This window comes from Talpa europaea (assembly GCF_964194135.1).
Source record: "Talpa europaea genome assembly, chromosome: 15".
Classification (NCBI taxonomy): domain Eukaryota; kingdom Metazoa; phylum Chordata; class Mammalia; order Eulipotyphla; family Talpidae; genus Talpa; species Talpa europaea.
This window is the reverse complement of record NC_140083.1, coordinates 32,621,276-32,636,574: the sequence shown is the minus strand read 5'-3', so window position 1 is coordinate 32,636,574 and position 15,299 is coordinate 32,621,276. Positions and strand designations below refer to the sequence as shown.

Sequence of the window (15,299 nt, the reverse complement as noted above, 5' to 3'; positions counted from 1 at the left end):
TTCAGTGAAATAATGATGGTATAGATTTTATCTTATGTAATGTCCATTCACTTTGTCACTGCAGTGGTTTGGTGACCTTGTGACTCCTGTGTGGTGGGAAGATGTGTGGCTGAAGGAAGGTTTTGCTCACTACTTTGAATTTGTTGGTACAGACTACCTCTATCCTGGCTGGAACATGGTAAGTCCACTTTTCTTTCATTGTTGGTAACTCCCAGTCAAAGGGTGCTTGGTGTTATATTGGTTTTTATTATCAGAAGTGACTGAAAATACCAACTGACATATGAAATAAAATCAAATGTCCAATAAAGGAAAAGTAACTAAACATTTAAATGGTGGTATTCTAAGAGTTCTTTTTTACTTATTAGAACAAAATAGATTCAGCTTTCTTATGCATTGATTTCAAAATGCTACAAATTTTTTTCTAAATGGAAATATATAGATTGAATTTTTTGATAGCAAAGACAAATTATCATTTAAAATAGAGAATATGACAGTGATCAATAGGTAATATTTCAAATGTATAGGCTATTTCTACATAGAGAAAAATGAGAACTTTTTCTTCAGAGTGATAAAACAAAAATTAGCTGAAATATTTGATGAATTATTGTTGCAGATATACATTAAGATTAAATGACTTGATAAGAGGTCATTAACTTTCAGAAGAGCTGGGCACCTTATATATCCATCCTCTAGGGACATAATTGTGTATGTTTGTACCTGAACTAGGGTTTGCTGTTCTGGAAGCATTGATGCTCTAGAACATTCTGTGGTGGGAGGTTGTTATTTTATATGTCTTAAATATTTCAATTCTATAAGCTTTCATTAATTAGTAGGTAATAGTGCCATCATTACATGGAAACTAAGGCACACTCAAAGTTTAAATTTATTTTAACTAGTGCTACATAAAAATTACAAAATACCAACACTTACCGAGTTTCAGAAGCTCAAAATTCACCTGTGATATAGCACAGATGTCAGTTTTTATACTATTCTTTTTTGTTGTTTAATGATTACTAGTTTCCTAATCAAAGTGTCTGTCATGATTGTAAATATGACTCAAAGTGTACCTAAACAAGGTGGAATATGAATGAATGTCACTGTAAGTCATGCTATAACTTCTCTACTACAAATTCTACCAACTTCTGCTGAGCAACAAATGTGAACTTACATCACTCATAAAAGAAATGTTATAATACTAATAACATATCAATTTGTTAATTATACTCATGCAATTTTGCCTAGGCAAAACTGTTTTTATAAAGGCAACATGGTTCATTTGCACAGATGTATGAGATAATTTTACTTAGACTTTGGTATCTAGTATATATGATGGTATCTGGTATATATGATGGTATCTGGTATATATATATTTGGTATCTGGTATATATGATGATATGTTTAAATTATTACTTGTGCTGTTTAATTGTAGCATTGAAATTTATTTTAAAAATCCTTAAAGAAATTTGAAGGAAAATAACCAATACATTATTTGAAATATTTTTAATGGAAGTGAAAATTTAAAGTGCAAATCTTAAGGTTAGCAAAGCATTTCCAAAAGTATCTTTTGGTTTTTAGAAGACTTTCAACCAACTTTGTTTAAAATTTTCATTATGCTGTGGATTATTACTGATTTATAATTTCATTATGTTTTAATGTTAAGACTTTATTACAGGTGACATCTTACTCATCTAGGTAAGGTTTTTTTTTTTTTTAGTTCATTCAGCTACACATGACAAAATCCTTCATATTCATCATTATGAAAAATACATCTTGGATTAAAAATAATCAATAGAATTATACATGGGGTGAAAACTGACATCTTTTGATAGTTTTAGCATGGCCATATGTCCTAAAGTTTCAATGTCCTTATCCTAGGTTTTGTTTTTGAATAATTTTTTACCTTCTTTCATCATTTTATCAGTTGAGTTATAAATGTAGACCTTATAGAGAACATTTTTGAAGAGGTTTTGAAAATGAACATAGAATGTACACATCTGAGACTGTCCTTAATATATATTATACTGGAAGTGTAAAAAAGCCTTAGGGTAGTAAGATAAAAGCTTTCATTGCTTTTAAATTCATATTTTATAATTAAGAAATAGAATTGATGATGACAAAAGTACAGTGACATAGAAGGTTCACCTTATTAAATGCCAAATGAAAAAATAAACTCCATAATTAATTAGGTGCTAGTGTGGAAGGAAAGTCTTATGATATCTAAGTTCAGATTGTAAAGACTGTCCTTTGTGATTTTTGATTGTTTTTCTTTTTGTTGTCTTCTTTAGTATATGGAGTCTCACCAAAATAAATTCATAAAACCTATAAGAAGGAACTCTAAACAAATTGCCCCTTCAAATATCATAAATATTGTCTTTGCAAACAAAATTTTAAGGGTAAGTTAGCTATATAAGTAAGGGAAGCTATTCAGTGACTGTAAGGCTGTGCCAGCACTATTTTTCATAATGGCATCAGCAAAAGAGTGAAAGAAATACTAGAAAGAACAAGAGTGATGGCTGTGTCAGCAGTAACTCATACTGTTGTGATATGCACAGCAGCTCACCTAGGAGTATGTGGTTTGGGCTATGCTCAAGCTTTGCCTAAAATAGAAAAAACAGAAGTCATACTCATATCAGGAGTAAAGAACTCTTTTGCCTCTAATCTCAAAAGCAATGCCCTTATCATTTTAGATACCAAGCATCAAATAATGAAATACAATTTCAATTTGCTAGGGAGATTACTGTGACAGACTTCCTCCTGTGGAATCACAATAAAGAAGCCCAGAATTACACAGCATTGTTTAAGAAGCTGTTGTTTTGATTTAGGCCAGTGTACTTGCTTAGTCTGCTAATCTGTTAGTAAAATTTTAGGTTGTGTGAATGTGTGTGTGTTTTCAAAGCCAGAGTCTGGTACAGAAGTAATAAGTTTTTATATTAGGAATGCTACATGGAATAAAAAACGTGATGTTTTGTTCCCCAACAAACTGATTAAGGTTATGTAGTTTTACATGTACCTCTATAGGAAGCATGATGTAAGCCCACAGGAATGGACTGAAAGAAGAAATTCTAATTCTCGGAAAGGCATTTCACTTCTCTGACTCATCCTTATCATTTGAAAAATGTGGCAATTATAATGACTTTGTAAATTCACATAATTTTTGTGAAGACAAAATAACTTGTGAGGTCTTTGGAAATGTATGAACCACTATATAAATGTGTGTAGGCATCATGGATCTGGAAAATGAATGTGCCAGTAGAAAGGTGCATTGATTTTATGTATAGATGCCCTAACATTTCCAACCTGAGTAATCTATTTTGATACCTTCGATTTATATCAACTATGTATAGATTACAAAATAATTTCTATAATTTTTCTAATTGTACTCATACTCAGCCAATCAATTCTTATCTATACTGGCAATGTGGAATAGTCTGTAGGAACGTGAGGCTTACATAATGTCTCATTCACTATACAGAAGTATCAAGATCATCAGAAACAACATCTTTAGCTCAAGGCTAAGAATACATTTCATGGAGCAAGTAATTCTTTTAGTTGTTGTTATTTTAGCAAGATTGGCAGTTAATGACATTATTGGATGGATTAACACGTAGTATGCCATTGATGACAGTCAAATTAAATCTTACTGTATCTTTGCCTCAAAAATTAGAAAAGGCAAGACATGCAACTGAGCTGTTATTCTTCAATAATTTTGATCATTTAATTTGAAGAAGTCTATGATGAAAGAGTTTTAACACAGGGAAAGAATGCTATAATGAAGAACTCATTGTACAGACCTAATGCAAATTATAATCACTTTGTATATAGCATATATTTTCATTATAATTTGTATCTATATTGTGTTTTCTTTAGTTTTCAGAATGTAGCATTGTGAAGAAGTTTTACTATCATGAGAATTATTTTTTTTAAAGATTTATGAATACAAGAACTAGGGTGTAGGCCAGAGGTATAGGGTTGAGAGGACTCACCAGAGAGAGTAGGGAACAGAACAGGCAGAAATACTGAAATAGATTGCTGAGGGGGGCAGTGGACGAGGCAGGACAGTTCTGCTGTGCCATGTGGGTTGCTCCCTAGCTGGCCAGGGATCGAACTCATGCTGCAGTGGCTGGCGATAGCTTGACAGCACTGTGCTTAACCCCTATGCCACCAGGGAGGCCCCTATCATGAGAATTATTAAACATGGATATATATTCTTTTATTAAATGAAATGGGATGCAAAGGCATCTCATCCAACAATAACTTCATACACAGATAAAATCTGCAAAATGGGGATTCTCCCTAAATTTTTCTGAGAACACATGCCTAGATGTAAAGATAACTACTAATGGAGAATCATGCAACTACACTTCATTTACTAAATGCTTTGGATACCTCGAAGTATATTACCCAAAACCTTGGTAAATGTTCTCATTTGTCTCTATCATGGGCAGGACTAAAATAGTAAAAATTAATTCTGCCACTAGACTCAGTATCACCTTAATGTGCTCTAGTAAAAATTGCCTGCTAAATGCAACAGGCATTGCAATAAAATTATCTCCACTTTTTAAATTATTTTATTTTTATTCAAAAAAGGAGTCAAGAAAATCATTGGTGAAGTGAAATAGTTTACTGAGTTCATTTTTTCCCCCAATTTAAATATAAAGACATACTGCTTAATCATTCTAAGCAGTAATAAATACTCTTCAGAAAGGGGGAAGTAGAAAAGTAAAGTTCAAAATGGTCTCACTCATAGCAGGAATATAAAAAAACTAAATAATGGACCAGGAAAAAGACTAATTATAATAAAGTAAAAATTAAAATCAACAAGCAACTATAAACCAGAGACACACTACGGGGTGGTGGTGGGAGGGGGAGGGAGAAGGGAGTAGTATCAAAACAGGGGTGTGGGAATTGTATGGGGACTATAACCAAGATGAAAATGCATACATTGTGCAAAAATGAAAAATTATGTAAAAATATATAAAATAAAAAATATTAGTTTTGTTCAATATTTTACTTTTTTAGTTATTCATTTATCAGATTCATTCTTGATTTAATATCTAGGGAATAATGCTTTCACATGCTTTTCAGTTAGTTAATATATAGTTCAATATAGTATACTTATATTCTATGTAATATATATTGATATTTATGTCAATATAATTTATAGAATGTATCCATATCAAGTTGTTATATGTCAGTATTATGTTGTATGTTAATATGTGATATGGTAATGTAATTTGATAATTAAATATTTTTAGAACCTTGTCTTATGCCAAATAAATGTATGCATATATACACATGATTTTCCATAAAGTTCTGATTGTTTATTATGGTCAAAATCCACGTGAACTATTCTACTCCTGAGATGTCAGTAAATTAGAAAGTGATCCAGTTGCTCTCAACTGGTCAGTGATATTTTATTAAGTGGCTGACACATATTAAATGGGAAAAACTTGAAAGCTTCTTAGGGTCAGTCACGAGGGTCTCTGGTCCTTTTGATCCTGTCCACTAACTTAAAAGTGACATTTACATTGCAAGACTAGAAGGAAAGTAGGAGAACCCGATTGGGTCTCCTGAAAGGTCACAGTCTTCAAATGGGATCTCTTTGTGCTTTCTCTATCTTTCTTCTTCTACCCTCTGCAAGCAATTTTCCTTTCTGTTAAAAACACAGACTTTTTTTAAGAACAGAAAAAATATTTTTTCTTATTTGAAAGGAACTGGGATACTTTAATCCTCTTGGGGAAAAGGGTTGCTTTTTCCTTAGCATTAGCCATCAGAGAAGTCTGGGACATTAATGGAAAAATAGGCCTGTAAAAAGACAAGGAGAGCACCAGGAGGAAGTGAGAGTAGTGATAAGAACAGCAGTGAGTGCTAATAAAGGAAATTATTGTATGCCAGATCTGAACTCTGAGCAGAGGTAGGAGTTCTGATGTGCATTACCTGATGCATTGAAGTTTAGACTAAGACAGAGTATACAAACTTGAATAATCCAAAAGGGAGCTAAGTATTAAGAAGCAGGCCAGATACTTGGGTTCTAACAACAGTGACTGAATATTAAAAATTTCTAGGAAAAAAATAGTAATTAGAAAAGGAAATGTACCTGTCACCCTAACATGTTAAAATAGCCTTCACTGAAGTTAGTGCAGTAGCAAACTGTATATTTTCTTTAATTTTAGGACTAATTCCAAAGTATTTTTCCAAAGTGTTTTTTTCCCAAAGTATATTTTTGATGTGCTAGTAGCTTTATTAAGAACATCCATGAAGGGCCTCCCCTGGTGGTGCAGCGGTTGAGTGCTGGGCTGCGAAGCTGCCCGCAGCCTCCACAGCGCCGGTTTGATCCCCAGCTGCTGGCGAGGGTCCCACATGGTGCACAGACCTCTCCTGGTGCACCTGCTGCTCCCCTCAGCAGTGTATTTTGTCGGTCTGTCTGTTCTATTCCCCGCTCTGGTGAATTCTCTCACCCTCCCACGCTTCTGACTGTACTCCAGTTCTTATATAAATAAATAAATAAATCTTTAAAAAAAATCCATGAAGCAAAATAATGAATAAAACTGGACAGTCATTTGTTAATTTTTGAAGTCCACTAACTAGTTTAAAAGTTTTATAGCACAAATGCATTTTGAGGTTAAAGCTACAACTGAACAATAGTTAACACTACTTTCATACTTTTGTTTACACTTATATTTCTTTTATAAGAATTAAGTCCTAGGTTTTACAGTTGTGTGGGAATGGAAGCTTTTGAAGAGTTAGAATATCGTTAAGGTGTGTGAAGTCTCAGAAAATGTAAATCTGCTTCATTTACTGCTTCAAATGGAAGACCAGACTTTAGGAACAATATTTTTTAAAAGTAAGAAAAAGTAGACATAATTCATTAGTATTCATGTATATTCACATCGATTTCCATACATTCAGAGTATATCTGGGAGATTTTGTAGTCCCATTGCTTCACATTTTTTTCTAGGTGAATTTTTGTAATGTAAAACAAAGAAGCAAGTTGAAATTTCATATGTGTTCTTAAAGGATGATTTTTTTTTTTTTGAAGCAAAGTCATCTTGTTCAGAAAGATACTAAGTGTTTTAGGTTTTGTATATTTTAAACTCAGAGAGAAAAGATAAATGAGTATTCCCTTTGGAATAAAGGATTTCTGCCAAGAACCATAATCTGCTTTGTATGGAGTCAAGATCTTTCTACATTTCTCTAGGAATTTCAAAAACCACCAATAAATTGACAGTTAGATACATTTGACGTTGAAGACTTTTACTGAACTTGGAGCCCAACAGTAATGCAAAGTCATCTTTTCTTATATCTAGACTATTGTAGGAAATATCAACCTATGCTTTCTGTTTTCAATTAAGAACAGTTTGTAACCAAAATATTTCAGCTGGCTAGAAATTGTCAAATGCCACTTAATAAACTGCAAATTTTATAGTGCTGAAAATTTATACTAACATAGTGCAATTTGCTGTTAGGTGTCATTGTTCTCAAATATATATTGTTGGCTACAGCAGATTTTACCACTATTTAATCTGAGCATTTTTATCACCTCTGTAAAAATGTTTACCTTCCAATATTAGTTATTCAACATCTGATATTTTCAGCATTTTCTCAGTTAACAAGTATTTGCTTTGCAAAACCTCTACCATGAATACAAGCAAAAGTGAAAGGGCACTAGAAGGGCAGCTGAAGAATAATTCATTAATTTTCTGATTATTACTCCATCTTAGCCAGGCAGATATATGTTTAAAAGACACTAGAATATAACTCATATCAAAGCAAGGAGTAACTGTTTCAATCCACAACACTTTATGAGACTTTATTTTTTTTTGTCATCAAGATTACTTTAAAAAGTTCAGATGTTACTAGACAAGAATGTCATGAGTAAAAATAGTGATTTAAATGAAATCATTTCAAATAAGCTCTTTCATTCAGTTAAAGGTTCAAGTGATATAAATTTAAATAAATGCAAAAGAGCTTCTTGTGGGCCTCCCTGGTGGCGCAAGGGGTTAAGATGCAACCTATGAAGCTATCTGCAGCCACTGTAGCACGAGTTCGATGCCCGGCCAGGGAGCAACCCACATGGTGCAGCAGACCTCTCCTGACTCACCCACTGCTCCCCTCAGCAGTGTATTTCAGTCAGTCTGCCTGTTCTGCTCGCAACTCTCTCTCTGGTGAATCCTCTCACTGCCCCCTCCCCAACATCTCTGGCCTGTACCCCCAGTGCTTGTATGCATAAATAAATCTTAAAAAAAAATCTTCTAGTGAAGAAAAGGCAGGGGGAAAAGAGCGATATGAAACAATTTGAGGTCGATGAAGATTAAATTTCTATTCTTTCAGTAACACTTGTAATAATACTTATGTGGCATGTATAGTGTACCACTAAAGACTCCATATATTAATTCACTGTGAAATAGAGTAAGATATTGTGCTAGATATATTGAAAGGGCACATCTCCATTATTTTGTTTACAAGTCTGAAGTCTGGTATTGGCTAGATCACCATGCAGTCTGCCCACCAGGCAGCTCTTCTCAGCCATGTATCCAAAAGATAATTTGGGTAGAAGACTAGTTGAATAGCATTTGTGGGTCTACTCTTCACATAATGTAAGCCTGTTTAAAAACAGTTTATAAGTTGTTTTTTTTTTCTCTAATAATTGGAGTGTCGTCTTTCATAGTTCCATCATATGTATCTTTAAAATAGAAGGTTTGTGAGAACATTTTCTTTTTCTAGGAAGTCCCTTTAAATACATCTTTGCCCAATTAATTTCTTTGATCATTTTTTCTCTTCTCCAGATCTTATAGTCCATTGATACCTTTCTTGAACAGTATTGATAGTAAACTTGTATATAAAGTAGCATAACTGGATGCTGCCACTTATGTGACATCCCATTCATTCAGGTATTTCATAATTCTACTAGTTCATTTACAGAATTACCAAACACCTAAAACAAGCCACTCTTTGTGCTGATTTCTATATTTATTTAGTCAATGAAATAAACTTCATGATATTAGCATTTAAATACTACATATCAGTTTCTTATATTTTCTGTATTTTACCTTCAATGTAGTGGTTTCAGTTAATAGGAGTGGATGAATTTAAGATTTATTTTGGCTTCCAGTAGACCAGCTATACCTCTGTCAGAAGCTGTTTATTTATGGAGTATGTAAAAAACTCAGAGCCATAACCTCAATCAGACTGTTCATAGATATATTTGGATGACAAAATTTGGCATGGTAAATCTCAGAGGATTAGCCAAATGATAAAACTTTAAGGACATTTAAACCTCATTGTTATGTGACTCAAACATTTCTCTAATATTTATGCAGAATTACCTAGTAACAATGGCCACTTCTTTTCCTTTAGAGTGTGAGTATCTTTCTGCTCTAGTAAGTTCTGCTTTTGAGCTCTGCTCTTTCTCTAAAATTCATAGCTTTGCTTGGAAGATAATTATTGGGAAAAAAAGAATATCTTTGTTCTTTTGGCTGTAATGGGTTGGAGTATGGTGGGATATTGTCATCTAAATATTTCTTGTTGTCTGATTAAAAGATAAAGTTAGGGTGAGTGCTTCTTTAGAGTAAAACTTGGCATTGATTACATTCTAACTGTTTACAAGATTGGCCCCACTTGAAGGATTTGAAACACACTATATTATTGAAGATGACTAATTAAAATAAATACTCAAAACAAAGTTTGTTGCTATACTTTTAAGAGAGTAAGAAGCATTTGTGGGAATCCTTGGCTTCTTTACAGAGCTAAAAATTCATGTCACCTCACAGGCCTGGAAATAATCTAATTTCTCACAGTAAAATTATATATTTTTTGTTTGTTGCTAAGCATTTTGCTGGCATTCTTGGTCCTAGTTGACCAAATATTTTTAGGAATTAACCCATATTGACTCACTAACTTTTATTAATTAGCAAACATTTATTGGATGCAAACTTTTTGCTAGTTTCTCTATTATAGTTGGGCAACACTTGGATGAATAGCAAACACCAATGTCTGCAAAGTCTCACAATATTTTTAATCAATTATTTAAAATTTTTCAGAATGTTACTTTATAGCTTAGAATGATTAATTCTCTTCTACCTATCTCATGAATTAAATTTTTCCTCTCATTTTCTAATTGTGTGAGCTTGTTTCTCCATCTTCAAAATATAAATGAAAAACCTGTGTTGTTTTTGTCACAGAACAGTTTTAGGAATCAGAGAAATTTTTATTCTTAGATATAATTGCTATTATTAAGTACTTAAGTATAATGATATTATTTTTGGGATCCAATAATTGCTTTTCAATGGAGTATAGTGAGAATAACATATTTTTAGCACATCTATTCCATTTCTGAATGACTATGAAATACTAATATTTTAATATTTTGAACTTTATAAACATATTGTTAGTCTAGATTTTGAATTCTGAATTGTGAAGAATTTCTCTACTATTTGTACAATTAAATTATAAATATTATGGTAACTTAGTTTAAAATACAATAATAAGTATTAAGAAAAAACATGGAACTTCTTTGGAATTGGCTAACTTCCTGGGCCTTAATCTATGTGCCTTAATCTATGTGGAGTTGTTTGTGTGTATTCTGAAATCTTTCAAATTTTGAAAAATATGTATTTTCATTAAAAAGATACGTATTTCTATGATCTGGCAACAAAGTATAAAGTTTTATCAGGCTAGGATATTGATATCACTAAATCATTTAATCATTAAAGTACAAAATATGTTATTTACTAAATACTACTCACCAAAGTATAAAATATGTTATTTAATAAATACCACTCATCAAATTAAAAAGACTCCTGTTACAGAATTAAGCCCATTTGAATTATTACTTATTGATAAATTAAAATTATATAAAATAAATTAGCCACTTAGTCACCTTCTGGGAGTTGTATAGTTTACTACTGGAATTTTTCTAGACCTGAATAGTATAAGAAAGTTTCCAGAAATTGAATTCTGCTTAAAATTATTTGTCAGTTTATGAAACAAGTATTATATAGTGCCTTTATTAGCTTATCTTCTGTGTCTGCAAAATGTTAGAGATTTCTCATGAGGAATGTAGAAAGATGTATCAAGAACAATTAGCAAATTTAACGTTATGTGTCTTATCAGTTTATCAAAAAAAATTAAGTTTGGGGATTGAGGAAAATGTTCTTACCACTGAAGGAGAGATAGGGTTATTGAAAAGATGAAGAAACTATTGTCTTTCAGCAGCTTACAATCCACATAGAGGATCCTGAAGTGACTTCTAGAAAAGTGGGAATTAGTACATGTTAACTAGCATAGGATGGGAAGTAAATTTCCTCCATTAAATAATATGCTTCATCAAGTTTGGGACTACTTATTTCATCATTTTTCAGCATTTAACCCAAATTATAGCAGACATGAGCTGTTCAATAATAAATTTAAGTTTCAAAATTAACAAAATCATGAAATGACCATTTATGTAAGATTATAATTGTTTCTATCTCTGCATAAGGAACTCATTTATTAAACCAAATAGGATATTGAAATTAAAAATCTCATATTATACAGGATAAGTGTGTGGAGGAAAACAGAGGGAATAGTGTATAGAAACCCTGTAAAATACAGGGAAGTTAAATGATATGAATATTTGTAAAGGATATATGAAAGCACATGACATATGGTAATTGTTCACACTGATTTTGGGGGCTGCTAAAATCAGAATGAGATATATAATTAGACAACCTGTTCAAGACTGTGATTGACAGTGTTTGAATCTTTTTTTTGTGATTGTTCAACATGACCCAGACCCAGAATTATCATAATTAATGAAAATGCTAGTGATTGATGGTAACTTTAATTGTATCATTATTGCTTTATCTTTAATGTTTCTGAGTAACTGCAGACGGTTCAGAATTTGTATATAAGGCAGTACTTTTTGCATTCCATCTTAGCATTTTCTCTTGGCTGTAGCACATCTTGGATAATATGAGACATGACACATTCAGCTTGAATGTTACTAACAATACATAAGGCAACTGACGGATGTAGTTATTGAAGAGACTCCCAGTTTAACCTACTCCCTCTGTATTAATCAGGCTTACGAATATAGCTGTTCATGAGAACCTGTGCAAAGAGTTATTTGGGATTATGAGAGGCTTATAAAATCATCCAAGATATTCGTACAGAACTACAATTGCTATTTTTAGTTATATTTTGAGGGTAGTGGATGAACTGTGGTTGATAGTTAAATAAGAATATATAAAGCACATTTCACCTACCTATTGTAATGCTTGTGTGCAATCATACAATGCTGTCTTATCAATAGAGATCCACTTAAATTATTGTACCATGTTCTTTAAAAGATTATGTGGACAAATAAACTGGAGAAGTATTTAGTATAGTATTTGTTTCATTTTAGGTGTCAATAATGATTATTTTTATCATTCTTTTTTTTTAAAGATTTATTTATTTATACAAGAACCTGGGTACAGGCCAGATGCATGGGAGGGTGAGAGGAGTCACCAGAGTGGGGAACAGAACAGGCAGACTGACAAAATACACTGCTGAGGGGAGCAGAGGGCTAGACAGGAAAGGTCTGCTGTGCCATGTGGGATTCTCACTGGCTGGCCAGGATCGAACCCATGCTACAGAAGCTATAGACAGCTTCACTGTGCAGCACTCAAACACCTGCGCTACCAGGGAGGCCCTATCATTATTCTTTAATACCTACTGTATCTATGGGTGTTGACATAAGTTTGACTTTATGTTAGACACCATGTCACATAAATGAAACATGATGAATATTTTTCTCCAATAGACTCACCTTTCTTGTTTATATTCTTGATCACATTTCTCAGCTTTAACTTTTGACCTGATTTCAATAAATCATGGAGAAGTAAAAAAGCCAACTCATGCAATATTAGCTATACCTATACCCCTTTTCTACTCTTGTGTGAGTAATTTGAAAAAGGGGTTCAGATCAGTAATGATTTATGTAGCATTTTGTTAAAACTATGAAATCTTAACAACCTTTATCTCTTGTAGTATAGATTTCACTTGTTGTATAGATTTTTGGAGAGGTGAAACATAAGTTATACATTATAGTGTATCTCTTCTCTTTATGATAGATCAATTGAGGTTGAATCAACATGGTCACAGACAGTGAATGTATTTTTACCCATATTTTTCCCTCTCCTTTCTACTCTCATAGTACATTTTTATGCCACAATACATTGCCCATTGAATGACATTAACTAATTGTCCATGTACTGCATCCCTTTTAATGGGAGTTGCTTAGAGTCAGGAATTGTGTCCCATTTGTGTTTGTTTCCCCAGTGGCTAACAGAAAACATCCATCCATGAAGCATTCGGCAAATGTGCATGGAATTAGGTTATGTCATTCAAATTATTTTCATTCTTATTGATTTGACTCCATAGAATAAAAAAAGTGCCTTTTTCTATCTTCAACTGAATATTACATTACTAAAAACTGGAATAAAACATTGTTTCACATCAAAATAATGACCAAATGAAATATCTGTATCTATTTCGATATCTTGTACCTGAATCTACATATATCTATGTCTGTGTCTGTATTTACGTACATATCTACATTTAAGGAAGACATTTTGGAATTCTAGAGTAAGTACGTCATTGGATCAACACTGGTACTCAAAAAATTGAACTAAGCTTTAGAGAAATAATTGGTACAATATTCCTATCACAAAAATAAAGTCCATATTGTATGCTACTTGTGTAGGAATATGCAGTAATGCCCTATTTTTGGTTCTGGTTACTCCTAACTCTAGTCCACTTTCCACTGTTTATTCATAATTCTCTCTCTAAATGTAGATCTGATGATGTCACCTCTTAATTGTAGCTTCCTAATTTGCCAGGGAGGATCCTTGATGATTTTGTTCTTGTTTATCTCTCTGTGATAATCACTAATCATTTATCCCATTATCCTCCCTGCCTTCTGCCACATAAAATTCTGTTTATCCCCCCAACAGACCATGCTGTTTCAGAGCTCTATGACTTTTCCCAGATAATCTTTCTGTCCAAAATGCCCTTTTCTGCTATATCTTACTAGAAAACTCAAGTCATCCTTAACTCAAACCATCAGTTCAGAAGATTTTCCTCTCCTGGCAGAACAAATCACACTAAATCCGACACTTGCTTCCATTTTTACATATAGCAGGTGGTGGTTTAATATTTGTTTTCATTTTTTTCTCTCCCACTATTATAAAATCTTTGAAGGTCAGGTTGTGTCTTTGTATCTCTTTATCTCCAGAACCACTCATACCATCTGGGATACAGCAGGTGCTCAATAAATATATGTAGAAAAATTCTTTCACCTTCACAACCACACATGTTTGCAAATGAGGTTGCTGGAGACTGAGAAGATTGAACAACCTGCTCAAAGTCATACAGTTAATGAATGGCAGATACTTTACTTCTAGTCCAGGGCTTCTTCACCAACTTTTGCAGTGTGCCTATTTCTCCACAAAAATCCAAAGAACTCTTTATGCTTAAATCCATCCTCTTAGAAAATTTAGTCCTCGTGGCTGCTGCAGTGTAACCCATGCCTGCCTGAGACATGGGTTTTCTCTGTTCTTTTCCCGTCTGTGAATACCGCACCACTATTTGAATTGGCTCAGGCTTGGCTCGCATCTTCTTTGTCTAGTTTGATGTGTTTGACTTTCTCTGATCTCAATTGAGATTATTCTTTGATTTTTTTTCCCTTTCTTTTCCGGTGATCACAGTCAGTGTCTGCCTGGCATTGTCAGTCTTCTTACAGGAACTGGCTGATATCCCCACTTTTCAGTAGTACTTCCTGCTTTTTCACTCATTAACATGACTATTGCTAGACTATCTTTAACCCTTCAGATCTTGACAGGTCCAGGCAGAAGCGGCTTTAAAACATTAAGGAATATAATTTCTCAGGTGTATCTAATGCTGTGATAAGAATTATTCATAATTCCCTTCACATATATTGTTCAAGATGAATATATAAGGTACTAATAATGCTGTAAGAAACAATAAAAAGAGAGGATTCTTTGAGACTTCATTTATGTTTCTAATAGTTACAACATATTATTAAAAGTTGCTCAGCACTTGTTCCTTGTTTTTTTTTTTTTAATAAAGATTTATTTATTTTTATACAAGAGGTAGGGTACAGGCCAGAGGTGCGGGAGGGTGAGAGGATTCAATAAAGACAGAGCAGAAAGCAGAACAGGCAGAAGGACCAAAATGCACTGCTGAGGGGAGCAGCGGGCACGGGCACGACAGGAGAAGTCTGCCACGCCATGTGGGAGTCTCCCTGGCCGGCCGGG

At 33.2% G+C, this 15,299-nt stretch overlaps 1 protein-coding gene across 1 annotated transcript in view; it reads left to right on the top strand.

Moving 5' to 3' along the window:
- Window positions 1-15,299, top strand: part of TRHDE (thyrotropin releasing hormone degrading enzyme) — a gene marked incomplete at its 5' end in the record, with an annotated part of 360,848 nt that overhangs the window by 216,512 nt on the left and 129,037 nt on the right. The window contains one exon of the mRNA XM_084255346.1: window positions 65-178. Within this exon, the coding sequence (XP_084111472.1) occupies window positions 65-178 (114 nt within the window). The remainder of the gene's footprint in view (window positions 1-64; window positions 179-15,299) is intronic.